At 37.6% G+C, this 20,564-nt stretch overlaps 1 protein-coding gene across 1 annotated transcript in view; it reads left to right on the top strand.

The window, feature by feature from the left end:
• Positions 1-17,997, top strand: part of LOC149068276 (oxidation resistance protein 1A-like) — a 102,973-nt gene extending 84,976 nt beyond the window's left edge. The window contains exons 12-16 of the mRNA XM_089251802.1: positions 4,552-4,659; positions 7,318-7,470; positions 10,761-10,856; positions 14,399-14,472; positions 17,566-17,997. Coding sequence (XP_089107928.1) covers positions 4,552-4,659; positions 7,318-7,470; positions 10,761-10,856; positions 14,399-14,472; positions 17,566-17,701 — 567 coding nt within the window. The 3' untranslated portion in view covers positions 17,702-17,997. The remainder of the gene's footprint in view (positions 1-4,551; positions 4,660-7,317; positions 7,471-10,760; positions 10,857-14,398; positions 14,473-17,565) is intronic.
• The last annotated feature ends 2,567 nt before the right edge of the window (positions 17,998-20,564 follow it).

Genomic DNA, 20,564 nt, shown 5'->3' with positions numbered 1-20,564 from the left:
TATTAACACAAGCATAATGTATCTGGGCAAAATATGCTTAGGAGGCGAAAGAATGGATATACACTGAAGAGCCAAAAAAACTGGTACACTTGCCTAATATCGTGTAGGGCCCCCCGCGAGCCCGCAGAAGTGCTGCAACACGACGTGGCATGGACTCGACTAATGTCTGAAGTAGTGCTGGAGGTAATTGACACCATGAATCCTGCAGGGCTGTCCATAAATCCGTAGGAGCAAGAGGGGGTGGAGATCTCTTCTGAACAGCACGTTGCAAGGTATCCCAGATATGTTCAATAATGTTCATGTCTGTGGATTTAGGTGGCCAGCGGAAGTGTCTTAAGTCAGAAGAGTGTTCCTGGAGCCACTTTGTAGCAATTCTGGACGTGTGGGGTGTCGCATTGTCCTGCTGAAATTGTCCACGTCCGTCGGAATGCACAATGAACATGAATGGGTGCAGGTGATCAGACAGGATGCTTACGTACCTGTCAGAGTCGTATCAGGGGTCCCATATCACGCCAACTGCACACGCCCCATACCATCACAGAGCCTCCACCAGCTTGAACAGTCCCCTGTTGACATGTAGGGTCCATGGATTCATGAGGTTGTCTCCATACCCGTACACGCCCATCAGCTTGAAGCAATTGGAACCGAGACTCGTCAGACCAGGCAACGTGTTTCCAGTCCTCAACAGTCCAATGTCGGTGTTGTCGGGCCCAGGCGAGGCGTAAAGCTTTGTGTCGTGCAGTCATCAAGGGTACACGAGTGGGCCGTCGGTTCCGAAAGCCCGTATCGATGATGTTTCGTTGAATGGTTCACACGCTGACACTTGTTGATGGCCCAGCATTGAAATCTGCAGCAATTTGCGGAAGGGTTGCACGTCTGTCACGTTTAATGATTCTCGTCAGTCGTCCCGTTCTTGCATGATCTTTTTCCGTCCGCAGCGATGTCGTAGATTTAATTTTTTACCGGATTCCCGATATTCACAGTACACTCGTGAAATGGTCGTACGTGAAAATCCAGATTTCATCGCTACCTTGGAGATGCTATGTCCCATCTCTCGTGCGCCGACTATAACACCACTTTCAAACTCACTTAAATCTTGATAACCTGCCATTGTAGCAGCAGTAACCGATCTAACAACTATGCCAGACACTTGTTGTGTTATATAGGCGTTGCTGACCGCAGCGCCGTACTCTGATTGGTTCCATATCTCTTTATTTGCATACGCATGCCTGTACCAGTTTTTTTGGCTCTTCAGTTTATATACATACACAGTGCAAGCAAGTGGTAAGTCAAATAAAACCCATTTCTTCATTACTATAACAGATTTAAAGCAGGTGTTCAATGTTGTGGCCATTTGCTATAATGAAGTACTGACAGTGCCATTAAATTCGCTGTCAAACATTTCGGAAAATTTCCACTATTTAACAGACATAGCCAGCGGCAACTGATAGTTGTTCTGCAGAGACTGTCAGTGTCAACGGCAATCTCGTGGCATGTTTTCCTATGTGAAGTATGCATGTTTGTATGCTATTCTCTACCCCTGCACAAAATTTGAATGATGAGTTCTGAATTACCCTGTATATATGTATGGGGGTTTGTCTAGGGTTATTCTTTGTTGACGATTAAAATCATTTTTATTGATATCAAATACATAGCAGCACAAAAAACACTATATAACAAAATACAGCAAGAGAACAAAAACACGTGGCTGATGCTATCTTACCACTCTGAACTACACACATTCACACATGACATTCATAGGATGCACCCTGTGACCCACCAGTGGGGGGCGGTTATATACGGGAAAAAATAGTAAATTGGATGCTGAAAATCCTTCTAGTAGAGACTGGTAGAGCGAGACAGGCATATTCCTGAATCGAATACAGTATAATCTCAATAACTTGACACCCGAAAAGTATTGATGTGCATGTCGACTTAAGCAACTGTCAAGTTAGTGAGGTTTCATTCGATCTCTGTCCCAATTTTTAACATTTATGCTGTGTTTATGTTCATATACATGGTTCCATTCCATCATCTATAAACTAATGAAGAAAATTGTCTGCAGTTTTCTACGAAAAGTTTCCGAATAATCCCCAATTATGGTGAAAAAAGCATAAATTGCAGGGAAATATCTGTTGTTTGCGAATGAGCAGTGCAGTTGCCAAAAATTAGCAAAACTTAAATTTTTTTTTAACTTACAAATTTTGATCTTAAAAAAAAGTCTTTTAGCTTATTCAACCATCTTTTGCTCAAAAATTTTAGATATCAGCACTTATCTGTGATTTTTGCAGTCCGCAGGTCAAGTTTCCAGGCTCCAAAAAAGAAAAAAAAAAAATGCAAAGTGATCCTACCCCCAAGGTATGAAGGAGTATTTTTGACCAACAAATGGCAAAAAACAATAATACTGATAAAGAATTGTTTAAATATATGAGAGAAATGTTGTGAAAAGTTATTAACTGGTCAATTGGAAATTTCCGAAAATTAGCTGTGGTAGCACATCACGAATTGTAGTTGACTTATGAAGAATTTAGTTACCTTGTGTCAAGTCAAAGAGGTTTATCCCCCATTGAATATGTCATACGCCATCCATTAGAATAATAATTGTTGTGTCGAGTTATTGGCATGTCAAATTATAAAGGTTCTACCAGGGTTTAAGCTACTGTCGCATTTTTCACAAAATGCTAAAGAAAATCTTAGAATGTGAAGGCAGTAGTGGCCACTTTCGCAAAAAATACGTACAGGAGGTAGAAACGGGTAGACATCCATCCATCAATCATTACCATTTTAGCATATTCATAGTTGCCAACTGCTACAGATTGTCTGTAGTTTCTACAGACGGCTGCAATAAATTATGAAGCTAAGGGAGACACTCTCGATACTACAGAAATTTGATTTTGAAAAATCTGGTCTTGAGTTTCTTGCAGTTTTTACTTATTTTTATTATTATAATTTTTTTTAATTTCATTTATCTTTACCATAACAATGAGTTCATATACGCACGTAAGAGAGTTCGTGGAAGGCAAACTTGGAACTGATCTGTTTTGTCTGTGTGCGGAAGGCAATCTGTAATGCTGTGTCTAAGCCCACTGCTCTACTCGATGCCCAAACGTGCAAAAACCATCTCACACTGTGGGCAGAAAACAAGTTTTTGAGTGGTTCAAAATTGTGGAGTGGACAGGTTTTTCGCGGCTGGTCCAGATCCAGATTCGTTTGCATTGCATAGTGCAGGCTCAAGCTCGCGGAACTTGCATTGGAAAGAATGTTTCATCGTAGGAGCCATAAGAGCTCTGATATTATGAAAACAAAGATGGGGAGTAGGGATCTAGGGTTAGCAGAATCAAGTAGAATCACACTTAGAACAAAACAAGAAGATATATGGGGTCTAGGGTTGCAAGACATCCGTATATATGGCCCACAAGGGCGTATGCAGGTTGGGATTGCATTGAATATCCATGAATTATTGGACTCTGCAACCTCGGAAAGTTGCTTCGGTGGGCATGTAGCCTGAGCCTTCTAGGTCCCAGTGCCAATGAGGTGCTGCATTTAATTAACTTACAATTAAAATTTTGAATGTTTATTTTTTATTACACTACGATTATGTTGTCCTACAGAGGGGTACCGCCTTCCCATGGCAAAGCTGAACATTCATCATTACTGACAAGCTTTAAGCCAATGTTGGCATGTCTGCATTTTGCTAAAGCTTTTTTTCCGATTTTTGCTTTTTTTTGCTAAAGGAATTTTTTATCTAGCGTAAACCCTGGGTTCTACTGTACCAGCATTCTGCATTTCAAGAGAGGTGCCACTCTCTTAGTTTACCCCCCAGTCTTCCCTTGTCTATGACATGATCATATACCATCAGGCGAGCATGGTAGTCACACATGACATATCCCTTTCATTTTAGTTTCACATGGACTCTATAGTGCCATCTCTCTGATATTATACAAGTTTTAACCTAAATATACTATATGTATTGACGGCATTATCATCATCCTCCATTCCGCTCCACCCAGAGACATTCAAATCCATATTCGTTTATGCTCGGTCTTCCTTTCTATGGTATTTGGAGGAATAAATATTTTAATTCCATATCAATAAATGATTCTCAACGTCATTTTGCAAATGAAAAATGGTTTATAGTGATTCTGGTTTTCAACTGGAAAAGGAAGCATTTGAAAAACAATTATCAGCAGGAGCTTTAAAACATTATTCATAACAAGTTTTATCTTCTTTATATATCTTTATCTTTTATTTATTATCTTTATTCTGTATCTTAGAAGAATCTACATGCGTGGTGTGAAAACATTCATTTATTTAAGAAATGATATGCATAATTTCTAGTTCAATTCTGATTTGTGCATTAATAAAAGTTTTGTGGGGAGAAAACTATGCAATATATGTATAATCCTTGCCTAGGTTGTATTAGCCATTGTCCGCAGAAAATTACCATGATGAGACAGAAATGATCAAATGAATAGACTTCATATATTGGCAAAATAATGGTTTGAAGGCTCTGCTTTATGCTATGAATAACAACTACAATTATATTTTCAGTTTCTGCAGCACGAAGAGCTGGATGATACTACTCCATCTATATCCGAAGTAATTTTGCCAGAATTGCTTCAAAAGTCTGATATTTTAGAGGAAGAGCATCTGCATAAGGTAATGGAAAATAGCCATTATAAGGCGTCAATAATTTTTTTTCATTGTTTTGAATTTTTTAAAATTAACCATGTTTGAACTAATTCTTGACCTGATTAAACTGAGCGCAAGGTCTTTTTTACGCTCAATTAGATTTGGGTGAGTTTACCATGTGCTACCAAAGTTGCTGTGTGCAATAATGTTGTCTGGTAAACTGACTGCTTGCTCTGCTATTATGAGTAAAGTTGAAAGCTACTTTAGCTCATATCAAAAAAATTAAAACTGCAATGAAAAAAAATTGTTTTGTTCATGTCGTTAGTGAGCTTACTAGTCATGTGTAATTGAAACTTCCTGAGATTGATAAAACTGGTTGGCTCGCTAGCTGCTTTACTCTTCACAGAATAACTATTAATAGCTCAATGACTTTCTTTCTATTATCAAACCGTTAGACCCCCACAGCTTATCAAATAAATCCATCCGGAAACAGGCATGCAAATTGTTTTGTTTAAAGAGGATTATGAAACCCTTTCCTAGGAAAATCCTGTATATGCTACTGTCTAGAGATGGGACGAATATTCGGCTGCTATTCTGTCAACTGAATATTTGTGTAAATCTAAATACAATAAACTAATTTTAAAAAATTATATTAATTGGAATTTTTCACATGAATTACTGGTTAAACATTTACTGATTATATTTTATTGTGTGGTGCATACTTATCCCTTTCTGTGCAAGAGGTTATGTCAGGGTGAATTTTTAGGATAAGTAAAACATGAAACTGAAAATAGAATCTTACTGCAATAATATGGAAAGGAGCATGAATATATTACACAAGATAACTAACTGAAGGATGTACCTAGACAAGAAATGTGTTGAGCTACTGAGAGGGGCAAATAACATCTAGAGAGGAAAAATAAGACGTAAATTTTAACATGCATTAATACTTAGTAAATAATAGTTGACATTTTCTAAATTGAATGTAAAATTTTAACAAGTGTTGAAAAAAAAATATTCTGTAAGTACAGTGACATCTCGGCTTTCAAATTTTTGGGGTAATGAAGATTTTTTTGTATGATTTTTTCTGCCTCGGTTAACAAATATGGATTCAGCTAACATTTTCGATGATATGAATGCGTGCGCTAGCATTCATGAGCTGAATGAATGAACGCCAGGGGCTCTGCCACCGGACTTATCCCGTTGACGAGATCTCTTCCAGCCCAGCTTCGTGGCAGAGTCTGGAACAAAGTGAGTGCACCTAACAGTCTGAGTGTGTAACTAGTGTTGTGCTTGATAGTTCAGTGCTGCCATCTATATTTCAAATTGTGAGTGAAGTGTAATGATTGAATATTTGTTACGTTGTAGACCTGTTGCTCTCTGTGGCGAGATTTTTTAACGGGGAGATCAGCTCGCATTCGCTCCTTGAAGTTGGAAACCACAGAAAACCGACTTCAACCGACCACCACTGTGGCGTCGGTGGGGTTCGAACCCAGATCCTCGCGATGCAAATCCGTCACTATGGCCACTCGAGCACCATAGCGGCCATTCATGAGCTGAATTTTCACACCAATCACCAGAATTGTCACTGGAATCTGATTGCATGTCCACCAAGGAATCTTTTCAAATGTGCTTCTTTTTCTGAAATTCTCTTTAAACCATTTCATGAATGAACCATAATGAATGATTCAGTCATAATATAAAATGCATTAAAAAAGGTTTTCAAAAAAATTATAATTGAAAAACGATAATCGTCTTGGCCTCTGGGTTACAGCCCTGTCTGTGGGAGAAAATAACTAAAACTAAAGGTTATTTTTGTCATGTTACATCATACCAGTGAATGCAATGCAGTAGAAGCAAAAAATCCATAAAAATGCCAAATGAATTGAACCAAGTACGACGACTAACTTTTTCAAAAGTGTATCTTTGAATGGTACTAAATGGGTATTTGAGAAAAGCAAACACCATAATAGAACATCTGTTCCCTTAATATTAATGTTTGTATAGAAGACTCGATTTCAGCATGTTTTGCAATCATATCAGTTAAATATCTCTATAGCGGTCAAAATGACTGCTACCGTCATTTTAAACAGAATTTCATTTTATCACTAAACTAAGAAACCTCTTATATTCAGACTTAAGAAATTTGAGAGCTTCAACAAGATGGAAAAAGTCATGAAATTTCAAGTACCTGAGGTAAACCATTCGGGCATAATTGCATGTCAAAGTATGTTTGTGGTCAAAATGACAGCTCTGTCATTCTAGTTTTAGCAAAAGCAACAGGGGTCAAAGAAGGTGTTTGAAGTGTCATCCATGAGTGTAGTGCACTCATGAGGGAACTTTGAGATGATGAGATTCGATACAATAGTTTTTGAAAGAGTAAATATTTAAATTGATAGACTTGCTATGATGGTACTTAGACGATACTTGCAGCCAGGTAGTGGCTTGAGAACATCACATTGCGATGGGAGGGGAGCATGGTGCTGTTAGGGCAGCCTCAGATTTCTTTGCTATTCAGATTAATGAAAATGATATGTCAGGTTTTTGATAATTCTAATACATCAAAATTTGACTAAAAAGAACATTCACCCACACTGATTCTCCGTGTTTTTACTTCCCATCCAAAGTCACTTCAGCTTATGAAATTTCTGTATTTTAATTATTATTACTTAATTTACTCCCTAGTTGACTGAGAGGTTACCAGCAAGAACTGTGGGATACTCGTGGACGCTCATTTACAGTACGTCTATTCACGGTTTCAATCTGAAGACCCTGTACAGAGAAATGGCAGAGTATGATACGCCTGTCTTACTTGTCATTGCAAACACTACACGAGCGGTAAGTCATATTTTGTGACAAAAAGCTTATTATTTTTTATTAATACTAATTATGTTCTTGCATTAATTTTTCACATGCAGATTGCAAACTCGTGTGTCATGTTACAAGTCTGGCTTTCATTAGTGCTCCTGGTCTACATTGACCCCTCCCTCTCCAAGAATGAGACTGACGGGGCCTGAGATGATTCTAATAATTTTTTTTTACCTTCATATTTACTATAGATGGGCCCATGGAAAGTTTGGTCTGGGGCCTGCCTAAATACATGAGGTCAGCCTGGCTCCAGGATGTGGGGGACCATGACGCTAACACTAGTCATATATTTCAGTTGCCTATTTCAGAAGAAAGAGTGGTGACTAAGTTGCAACTTCGTTTTCTTTGTTCAGTGAAGCACAAACCAGTTATCACTGCAGCGTCACAGCATTTAACTTTTGCTAATGGCTTGGTGAGAGCCTCTTTGATGTATTGATAACAGGTGGAACATTACTTGTCATGTAATTTTTCATCTTATCCATGTTGCACGTTATGCATGAGCTCACACAAATAACTTGAGTACAAGTCTGATCATACATATTGTAGACACCATTTTTAAAATTCTAACACATTTCAATTACAATCCCTTGGTTGTTTCAAAAATGGGTGCTCGCTCATGCTCAAGCTTTTACTCATGTGAATTGCTTTGCTTGCTGTTAGTGCGAATGGGAGTGCACTTTGAGTCATATATCCAGTGCATAGCTGGCTATATGGCTCAAAATGTCCTACTTTTGCTCTACTTTCTTGGTTTTGTCCTACTTTTTTCACCAAATCCTATCAACAAAATTTGTGTAATTGATTTTAATTGAAGAGGGAATTATTGATATATTGCCAAATGCAAATGCAGTAGATTGCAATTATTCTACCAAAGCAAGAATTGTGTCGTTTTTTTGGTTATTTGGGGGGGGGGGGTATATAGACCATTTGGTTCATTAATTTTTCCATTTGCTTAGTTTGAGGGTTCAACAAGTAGAGTAGTCATTAAAAAATTTTGTCTGGGTAGAAAAAATAATTTTGTATTTACTATTTCATGGTCAATGTAACTATTATTCATCATTCAAAATTATGGTGCACATTTTGGGTATAGGTGAAACTACAGTTTGCATAACAAAGCAGTTGGGTACATAGGTCTATTCTAAGTTTGGTGATTCTGATGCTATCCAATAAGCATTCCATTCTCTTCTGTATTTTTAGGGCATGCAGAGGCATAAACAATATTTATGATGCTCAGCAAAGAGCTAGAAATGAAAGTGCTTCATTTGTCAAAAATGATTACACTGGCATTGAGCACTAAAATGTAAACAAATTCTTTTAAAAAGGTTTTAAACCTTTTATGTCTGCTGTGTGGATTTGTGAAGAGAGTTGACAGACTGGACTGTGGAAGACTCCAAAAAAGAATGCAATATTGTGAGGGGAAGGCAAAAGAAATATCTGTGGTTGCTAGTACCCTGTTTTGGCCAAAAATTGTTTTTGCCACCAAACCATTTCTGTCATTTTGCTTTGACTTGAGTCAATTTTCCAAGAAAAAAATTAATTTTAAAATTTAAAAAAAAAAAATTTAGGAATTTTTTTATTTCTATGATTATGTTGTCTACGGGAGTACTTCCCGTCCTTCTTTTTAGCCCTACTTTTTCTAATTTTTTGAGTGAGAGCCCTGCAAATAAAAGCCAGATGAGTCCTAAAAAAAGAAACAAGTTCTGTGAACCTACCTTCAGAAAAACACTTGCACTTATGCACCGCTGGCCATTCAAATGCAATACCATGAAGGATGAGATACCAAAGCCATACTTATTGGACAAGTAGCATAATTTACAAGGGTGAAATAAGGGGCATTTACAGCCTCAATTGACTTGTGAAATACTTAGAAATCAGTATTTTGTGTGGACCTCCATGGCGGGCTACACGCCTTACCATTGAAAGAAAAAGACTTTGGATATGTCAATTCATGCTATCCCCAGAATTCATCTTCTATAGTCACAGGTGGCAATTGCTAAGCTGTTCATTTGCAAGTCACAGACCATACATTTTCGATGGGTAACATGAAAGGAATAGGAGGCTCCCAAGGGTGGGCACTGGAGAGTTGTTGAACTTTGCATACCATGTGTGGTTGCTCATTGTTCTGTTGAACCTTGCTCGCTGGCAGGTCTCAAAGGTAAAGGAGGAAAACAGAATCTACGCAAAACATCAGAGATGTAACAGAGGCTATTGGGTGTGCCATTTGTGGCAAGTGTGGCATTAAAATCCAATGGCACCCTCAAACCATAATGCCAGGTGATGAATTAATATTGTGGTGCACATACAAGGGGACACCAGTATCGCTTGGTGAGGGACAATGCAAGGCTATGGTGTCGCAGGGAATTTTTCTCTAATAGGGTTGTTAATAAATGGAATAGCTTACCCCCGGAGGTAGTAAATTGTAACACAATTGACACATTTAAAAAGAAATACTATAAACATGTTGGTTTAAATCGAGAAGCTATCCATACTTAGAATAAGACAACCATAAGTACTCTTTATGGGCATTGTATAATATTTTATCATGTGTATATATTGTTTATAATTTGTGTTAATTGCATTTTTTAAATATATGCTATATTTTTGAAATATATGACATCCATGTTTTTATGGGCATCTTTTTCTCAGCCAGCCACCTCGTTGGGCGTTTTGCTTGTTGTGGCGTTGTATTTGTATTTGTATAATGCAAGAGTCATGCAGTCTGTAGCTGCTGTGCTATCAGATTTGAATATGACTATCATGATGATGTTGAAGGCAGAATTGAGATTCGTCTGCAAAGACAATGCCTTGCCATCTGTTTTTCCATTTATGATGTTCGACACACCACTGCTGCTCAGATGCCTTTGGCATGGAGTCAAAAGTATTTGCAGTAAAAATTCCTTGCTGCTGCATTGGACATTGAAGGGCCGGACTCTGAAGTACTCTGAACCGAACCAGCGTTCTTTTCTTCGCTTTTATAGTACTTCTAAATGGCATCACTGATTTGCATATGCTTTGCAATTTTGATCATTTAAATAATGTCCAAGCTGAGTGCATATTTCAAGCCAATTGGATGCTTTTTTCGCTGATTTTCATTTTGGATGGCCAGCAGTGTAAAATTACCTAATAATTTACTGTTTTTGAAATGTGGAAATTTTGATACAAAATTGCAATTAACTGCTGTTTTAATTAATTGCAATGTTATTATTAGCATTTGCATTGTCATTATCAGTGTAATGTAACTTATTTCGAACATGTTTTTGTAGCTCTTCGGGGCAATGCTCTCTCACCCTTTGCATATTAGCGACCATTTTTATGGCACCGGGGAGTCATTCCTGTTCACATTCCAGCCAGAATTCAAGGTATATATATTTTGTTATTTTAATTCTTCTTTTCTTATTATAATTCAGAAATGAAAATGGTACGTAACTCTTGTTAAAAAAATTACCCACCAAGAAGGGAACTTCATATTTGAACGAAACTTGGCATGCGTAATTGTCTTATTGAGATGTACGAATGATCAATATCAAAATGAAATGATTATTTATTACAGAGAACAGCACAATGAACAGGTTTCGTATGTTGGTCTGAAATAGATTTGTCCATGCTTGTTGCAACTGGGCCTTTAGTTTGCACTCTCACAGGTTGATGAAGTCGTCATCCCAGCTGGTTCTTTATGCCAAAAAGCCCTGCTCTCAGTGATAAAACATGTGGCTGTAAGATTTCCCAGACATGGTTGAACGGTTGTGGTTCCCTGTATCATGACTGAAGATGACTGGATGTTATGAACAGAGCTGGACAAATCACAAAAAAAAAAAAATCTAAGTGCCAGAAAAGAAATTTAGGTGGCAAAACATTTTTACCCGAATAAAAAGGTCCGAAATAATTCTGCTTTTACTTTTTTCCAGGGCACAGTGCCCCTCTTTCATGTTGGCAGATATGCTGCTACAACATAAGTATTTGCATACCCGATATGTTTTTGATTTTTCCAAGAATAATTATTCTGCAGACGACTGTAAGGAAAATACACATGTAATTTGTGTATTGCAGATTTTTATTGAACGGATATTTATTATCAGTATAATTTGAATGTTACACAAAACTATAAATTTGATATGCGATTCTTGTTTTAACAATTTAACATATAAAATTATGATTCAGAATTTATTAATTCATTATTGCACATAAATTTAAATGTCTCACCGACCGACGACAGCAAAGGAGTTAGGAAAATCCTCCTTCATCCTGCATTACAAAAGTGTGGTGTTTAGTCCATGAAATCTGGAAGGTTTACCACCTTTTACCGTGTCTATGGACACAGTTGATCACGCCGACAAGAAAAGCCTCCATCCAGACATATATGATCATGCCAAGGATTTCTGTTTACCCTCGCGTTCATCGACACCATGCTGAAGGAAACATCAGCTGTAGTCATCAATCGATATGGCAACTGATAAACGAAGTGTTAAATGTAGCATGAGCAGAGAAGACGATCTCACAAAGAAACGTAATTTCATTACGCCATGATCGTGGATCCCGTCGAAGGTGTTTCACCGTAGAGGAGACCATGTATTAGTTCATGATATTGGAGAAGACCCTTTGAAGGGGGGACCGACTGCCGATCGAACCTTGATTGCATTGCACTATTGAGACATGACTGCTAAAACAAGTGGAAGAGAAAGGAAGCACCATTTCAGCACACATAGGAAGTTTCAAGGTCACACAGGACCATTGTAGCAAATCAGCACTGAGAGATAACACTAATTAGCATATCACTTTGGAGCATTGTAAGAAAATCATAATCTGGCAACAAGAAAACACCAACATTGAAGAGTTGGTCATAGTCATCAAAAAATGACAAATATGGTAACTAATGACTGAATATGAGGTTTTTTTCCTGAGTAGTAACATGTAATGTCACACTGCTATAAATTTCAAACATTTTGTGCTGCTCTCAGTCTGCAATTTAGTAATTACTTAAAGAAAATTTTAGACACCAATACCAACTTTTTAGTCACAATGGCGATCTGGCACTTGTCCGACCTTGGTCATGAATGATGGCTCCCTAGACCACACATCTTTCTACAGAATAAGCAGGATACATTTGCTGTTGGGGATGATCTGACTTGTCAACAGATGAAGCAATCCTCTCTACTGTTTTATTGGTCTATGGTGTCCATAGCCTGTTTGATGTGCATGTTCACACCTTCATGCATCCACTTCTTTCAGCATCTCCTGAAAGATTGGTCAGGACAGTAATGTTTACGGGTAATACATTGATTTATCCACCCAATAATGCAACTTCATTTAAAGTTCATCAGTTGTGCAAAAAGGCTTTGAAAGCATCTTAGGCTCATCTTCAGCAATCAACCATAGCCTATCAAGTGAAAATTGAGGTACGATACACAAAGAAGTCTTTGAAGCCATTTTAAAGAGCAATGAAAGAAATTACATTCATGCTCTCTTGTGACAGGAATATTTGCAAAAAAAATTTTTTGCAACACTGATCATTTGCATACCTACATGTGATGTAACTGCGTGCCACGTTTTGTAATAATGTGACTGTTCTTTCTTGGTGCATTATTTATCTATTAATTAACTGGTATTATATACAGTGGATCCCGTTCCCACTTAAAACATGGTATAATTTGATACAACTTATTTTTATGGTTGAAACCTGTGATTCCCAATATGGTACAAACATCCCACAAGGAGGCAATTAGATTTCCGGGAGGTAATTTGAGAATGAGTTTTTCTATTAAGGCTTGTGGAACTTTTCGGAGAGAACACCCATTTTTTTTATATCAGTTCAAATTTATGACTTTTTTTATTTTTCTTTCACTGTTTTTTCTGGAAGGGGCTTGACCATAGTCCCCACAAGGTTGAGGGCTGGGGGTCCAAGATCACCTGATCATTTTTTATTACACTACAAATTCTGTATCGAGGGACGCTTAAAAGTCTGGCCTGGGGCCCTGCCAAAGTTCCCAGCCTAGGGACTCTCCTGCAGAATGGGTTTGGGGATCATAGGTTTGAAGAGGACAACATTATGTGTTCCATGGGCAATTTGTACCAATAAAATGAAGTCCATGGACTTCCCCCTGTCAGTAAAATGAAGAAAAATGAAGGCCACAGACCCCTTTACAAATGATATACATGATGTACATAGCAATGTAAAAAGAATTAGTTAATTGCTGTCTCATCCACACTCATGGATGTCCAGAAATCCCCAAAGTCCTCTGGTTAAGAACCATTTTCTTTTTTGACTAAGTAAATGACCTTTTTGGCTCCCTCAATGTGAATAGGAGTTTGTCTTTTCAAATAAAAAGAAACTGAGGAAAGAGGGGGGGGAAGCAAAGTTCCCTGGTTGCAAAATTTAAGTGTGCAAAAAATAAAATGTTTTTACATAACCAAAAAAAAAAACTGTAATGAAATCACAGCAGAGGTGTGTGTGTGTGTGGGGGGGGGGGTGTACCTCATCTGACAAAAGTTCTAGTTATGGTCCTGACTGGGAGACATCAGGATTTCATAGACGCTTTGGTGGGGCTGGCCTAAAAATGGTTGGGAACTACTGGTCTAAATTCTTACTAATACTCATCAATATTTCCTGTTTACAAAGCTTTTGAAAAATGTTACAGGCAGATCCACAATATGAGGGAGGTGAGAGCAATATGCAGCCTTAACCAATTGTAAGATTGATAGGCTAAACTAGAGTAAAAATAATGGGAGCAAAACTTTCCCTGATAGAGGGCATTTTTTGTCAGTGCAGTGCGAGGTCACATGCTTTATCAAATACTGACTGAGCTAAATTATTTAACGCTCGCCCTTGAAATTATTTACATTTAATCAAAAAATGTTATATTGTTGCGTAAATTTCATTGAAATCTTTTTCTTTCTTCCTTTTTAGTGTTATCACTGGACTGGTGAAAACGGCTATTTCATAAAAGGCAATACTGGGAGCTTTGCTATTGGAGCATCCGAGTAAGTTATGTGTTTATGTTTATTTTGTCTTGTGGCAACTTTACTACTGTTCTCAGTATGTAAACAGGTTGAATGAATACTCAAATTTTGTGAAAAAATTCTGATAAAATAGTTGAATCATGTTACATTCTTTATGGAAGAGTAAATAATCCTTTGCCTGGTATACCCCTAATATATAAAGGTACACGAAAGTAACGAGAATTGCCTTATGGTGAGCGGAGCATCTGTATTACGTGGTTTTCCCACTAGGTAAGTGTAAAACCACTCCTCCTGAGTGAATGTGCCAAGTGATGTTGCTTGGGAAGGTTGTGTTTGGCATTCTAATGTGAATTTTTTTGTGGAAGATGTTTAGCCTGTTCCTTGTTTTTTTTGGGCATGGCAGACTGATCTGTTGTGGGGCTGTGAAGTTTTGGTTCCTGCTCGGGAAAGAAGCAGCAGAAACTATTGGGATGTTAGAGACAGCTTACGGATGCTTCTATGGGTAAAACTCAAGTGTGTTGGATGCTTTTTTACAAGCTACTGCTAAGAAGATTACACGACAGTGAGTGAAGAAAAGACCCGATTTGTGAGCGACGAGCGATTAGTTTTTGCATCATGACAATGATTTATTTCACACATCCTTCATTGTGTCAACAAGAAACAGTATGGCTCTGTGCCGTACCCGGATTATTCGCCTGATTAGATTTGCGACTTATCTTTATTCTCATAGATGAAGAGAGATGAAATGAAAGAGTTTTGGTGTTCTTTGAAGAGACCTGAAATGAAAGTGGATAAGGTGCAAACAAAAACGATGGAGGCACTGTCCGGAATCACCACAGATGAATTTCAGCAATGTTTTCAGTATTGGAAGAAAATATTTGACAAGTGTATTAGCTCTAATGAAGAAACACTTTCAAGGAAAATTAAAGAATTTTCATTAAAAAATTGGATAAACAAGTTGTAAAAAATAAATTTCGGCCACTTTTTTGGGTACTTCCTTGTACTTTGTCTCAGAAGGAGCTAATGAACAAGTCAAATCAAAAAGAAAACTTTTATTTCGCCTTTCTGATGGGTTCCTTCTGAAAGTGTTGGTCTTTGCATGGATGTACTCATTTTGCACATTCATTGCTTAACTGTGTATTGGGCGCAATGTGCTTGATGGGAACACATTCAAAAGCATAATAAACACCTAATTAAGTTCATTTATGCATCTGCCAAGTGATGGAGAGGTTTGTCAACAGAAGAAAAAACTCAAGTTTCTGCAAAAAACCATGTATTTGTGATGAAAACAGTCAACAAGTTTTAATGCTGTGGAGCGAGGTGAAAGAATGGTCGTACTGTGCCTGTCAGATCAAATGCATCCAACGGAAAGAAATTAGAGAGAACCTCGAGAGAAAATTGGTCCGGTCATCTATCGGTAAATGAGTGAAATGTATGTGCATGGGTCTTATACAGACTCAACCCATGCACTGGAAAGTTAAAATACTTGCCTTTCAAAATGTTGTGTAATCGGACGCAATGAGTCTAGCAGAACACTTTGGTCACCACCCATGTTTGGTAAGGTTGAGAGGTGCAGGATCAGTAGACTGCCAATCGGGACAGTTGCACCAGCAGTGTCATGCTACCAAGAATGGAGAACAGGCATGCTGTGTGCATGGCAATTACTGATCACATTGCAACATCAAATACCCTAGCTTCAGAATTGGTGGGGGGGGGGGGTTATGCTGCAGTCTTGCTCCTGCAGCAGCAGGAGCAAATTTTCAGAAGGTGTTCATTGCTGCCATCACTTTACACTCTATACTATTGTATGTGACTATAGTGGTGCATTGAATGTGGTTGTTTTTTTTTTTCTTTTCAAGGCTTGCTGCTCTCGCTTTTCTTTAACCCTAGAAATGACAGGCATGTTCCCTTTACTCAAAATTATGCAAGCTTCCTATATCAGTGTTCTCAACCTTCTTGAACCGAAGGACCAGTAAAATGTCTGAAAGAATTTAACGGACCACTAACGTACAGTGTGAGGGCTGAGACCATACATCCCGTGTTACAGGGCATTCAAATTCAGAAATAAAATACATATGTGCAGGAATGTGCCATATATTTTCAGTGATTTTCCTGTATTTTTGGTCATTTTCACTGTTTCATAGATTCACTTTTTTTTCACAAAACTTATTTAGGTTTGCAATCTTTACTGAAAATTACAAATGAAAATAATTTTATCACTATAAATTATATTATGATAATTACGCTGTAAATATTCATCTGAACATATTTGTCGTGTACTAAGTTTTTATCCGTAAACTTCATTTGTTTTTAGTTCATTGCGATTTCCAGTAATTCTTCATTACCCACTAATTGATAAATTTTTAGCAATAATGATTATTTCGCTGACTTATGGCCACTTTTTAGGTGAAAATTGCTTATGTTACATTTTTTACCATATTTGAGCTCTCGTTTCCTGTGCTTTTCTGAATGATATATGGTCACTCAAATCCTGATTAATTGAAATCAATGCCATTGAGAAATAAATTCTTTTTCATTGCAATTTGCAGCAGCTCTCTTTACTTCTTCCTCCTTCAGCAGTAATTAGTAAATTCGCCATAAATTGAATTTTTTGCCTTTAATTATATCTCATATTTAGAATCACAATTCCCCATATTTTTCTAGTTGAGACATGGTCAAGAATTAAAGTCTAATTTTCTATTTTAAACGATGAGGATATTGCTGCACTTATATCTGTTACAAGAATTCTATAATGCTTCGGTCGGGACTTTATTACCAAGTTCGTCTGCGGACCACCTGTGCCATCATCGCAATGATAGGTTGAGAAACACTGTCATATATGATTTTGGAAGTAGTATGAGGAGCGCCTTCTGCACAGTTTTAACATTATGCCAGTCCAGGGCTTGACAAATCCCAGGCGCAGGTGTTTGCGATGATCAGAGCTTTCTATGGGAAATTTTAGTTTTTATTTTCCCCAGAAAACTCGGGCCAAAAAAATCCCTTGTTGAGAAACACTGCTCTGTGTTCTAGGAATGTAATGAAAGCCATATTTTGCCTCCCATGAATTATGCATTCAAAAAAACATTCTAACTGTATTTTCTTCTATTTTCACAGCGGTCAGTTCGGCTTATGGCTGGATGACGATCTGTTCCATGGATGTACAAAGCCCTGCAGAACCTATGGCAACAAAGCCCTGTGCCCGGAGGAAGACTTTGTCGTCAGAACGCTCGAATGCTGGGGATTTGTTTGAAACTTTGCAGGGAGGGGGGGGGCGTATAGTTTTGTCAATTAGTTCCGTGTATAAACAAACAAAGTGTCATGTATAAATACGTAAACCTTGACTGTGTTTATGCCTGTGAAAAAACGTAAAGTTTCGTACACATGGCTTTCGAATTTTTAGCATTTTTTTTTTCTTTTTCTCTGTTTTTTCCGATATTTGCTTGTAAATAGGTTCTATTTGGTTTCATAGGACAAATTTGTAAAAATGAACGGCTGGCAGCTTGGGGGAAAAATAATAAAAGAAAATTTTTTTTCTTGGCATGTTAATTTCGTCTTGCTGAAATTTTCTGCAGAATCGAAAATACGGGGCTCTTCTCTAAATTTTACACTTCACGCTCTTAAGTTTTTGGTTCCAGCAATTATGCATCTTTTAATGTTGTCAGCTTTTTTGTGTATACAATAGTATTGCTAGTGATCGGAAGGAATGACAGTCCTGTTACCAGAATGAGTTTTGTTGTGTTATAAACCAAGTCACCAAAATATCCCAACCTGTTTAGAACGTGAAGAAAATAAGAGCTGTACTTTGTTTGTTGATAAGAGTTAATAATTGTAGAAAAAGACGTCCTCTCCATTTGTTAATACTATATATATATGCAGAAACCTGGCTGTTTAAAGGGAAATTCATCGCTGCCCTCACAGGAGACAAAATGTTGCTGCCGTCCATCACGGGGAACCATTCAGCATATATATATTACGAGGAAGGAATATTCTATCTGCTTTCATAGCTTAGAGGCAAGGCACTCGTCTGGCGTACGAGAGAACAGGATATAAGATATAAGAGAGAATATGAGGGCAGAGATGAATTTTCCTTTCCTAAACATCAATATCTCTTCATACAGCCAGTTTTCCATATATGTTGAATTGATAATTGGTTCTCAAACTTTTGGCTTCCTCCCTTTGTCCTTGTTAATCATCAGTTGCTAGATAAATGAGTCTGAAATATTTGCCGATGCACAATTCTTTGACATTGACACATGCAAAGTCACAGAAAATTAAGTACAGTTCATCACACCATCAAACCAAAAGATACCCTGGGAACATCCCCAAATGGCAATGTCGGCTCACAGTTCATCACCAAGTGTTCTTCAGTGAGTGACTGAAGGAGTGAATGGCCAGTGACAGCGAGAGCACGCTACAGACTTACATAACCATGTATGTACCTTGTTAAAATTTCTCCATGGAATTTCCAATGAATTGGTACATGCAGAAATGTGTTTTGTATGTCTGTATAAGCAGGGTGCATAGCTAAGTCCCCTTCTGCAAATTATTGGCGAACCATTAATCCTAGAGACATATTTCTAATTAGAAAAAGCATTCAAGTAAATTTAAGATATATTTTTAATATTGTAAGGGGTTGCGTAGTTATTAAAATAGGAAATTAACTTTTTGTTTGGTTACTTTGTCCTAAAAATACCTGAATAGAAAGTTGTTCTCTCCTATGACCAAAAAAAAAAAATCACGTTTCCAAGTGCAATATTCATTTAGATATTTGAATTTAAAAATCTGGAAAAGTTATGCATAGAAACATGTTTTTTTTTTTTTTGCTAGCATCAGGAACGGACAGTGCAACTACTTTCTAATTGTTTTTTAGCACAGGGTGTCCATATAAAGAATTATTTTGTCTTTTAATAACTGTACAACCCCATTGCAATATGAATGATGCATTGGCTTGGTATTTAGATACTTTTCTAATTTGAAGTATGCCTCTAGGACCAATGGTTCGCCAATAATTTGCTGCAAGGAGACTTGGGGCCACACCTGCAGGTGCGTGCATAGTTAACATATTTATGTTGCCAGACTTATGCTTGTTTCAAATTATCAAGTAACAAACCAAGTTAGTTCCACTGAGATCAATCACGTCAACAACGTTGAAAATTCATTACCCACAGGCAATAACCTGCAGACTTGTTGCTTCTGAAGAGAGATTGCAACACTTTTCTAACACACAACATGCATTCCTCAACAATCGTCTTTTACTCTTTAGGAATGCAACACATTCTGTTATGCATCAATTCACTGGAGAAATATTCACAAGGTGTGTATGTCTGTTTTAGTAGCAGATGGAGTGAGTGAGCAACCAAATGAATGAGTGATCAAGAGTGGATTTGAATAATACGCCTTTGTATATTGGGGGGGGGGGGGAGGGCTACTTCACCAAACACCAACTCTGGCCATATCGCTATATTGTAATTTACTGCCATTAGTGGGAAGTGAAGGCGCTGTCTATCGGTGGTCGCCTCGAGTTCTTTAGGGAAAAAATGAGTGGCCCGTGGGGGGATGGAAGGGGGGGGCTGGTGCAAGACCAACATTCAGTACCCTCTTAGTTTATGATACATACTGTATATGTATAATATTGTCACGAAACAACAGCAGTCATCAAAGCAATTTTTTTGAGGCCAGATGTTTAATCTAAAATTTTAACTAGATCTCATTTTCACGAGGCCCCCTTACACTTGTTGCCCCACACAGGCATGCATTAAGATGACACTGTCGAAAATTCCCAGCATGAAAGTTATTTCCTCTGTATTTTATGCTAGCTATTACTTACGGCTTCGCTCACATGGATTTGGTCATCTAAAAACTGATTGCAGATGATTTTCTCCATATAACATTTGAATAAAACCCACAATACCCTTGAGGGTTGAATTTTCAGAAACTTAGTATTATATTTTATAATGTAAAGACTCACTGACCAAATTTCATATTTGGGGCCATTCAAGTATTACGTAAGCAGATTTTCAGCCATTTTTGACCCCCTCCCCCATCAGCAAAATTTCTTCAGCAGCTTAGAATATTTCATACCTTCAAAAATCAAAAAGGGGTGGTTGATGACG

Source organism: Pholcus phalangioides, unplaced genomic scaffold, assembly GCF_987345545.1.
Source record: "Pholcus phalangioides strain wild (caught in Gottingen) unplaced genomic scaffold, Ppha-v1.0 ptg000027l_1, whole genome shotgun sequence".
NCBI classification, from domain to species: Eukaryota; Metazoa; Arthropoda; class Arachnida; order Araneae; family Pholcidae; genus Pholcus; species Pholcus phalangioides.
This window is presented reverse-complemented; position numbering and strand designations above follow the sequence as displayed.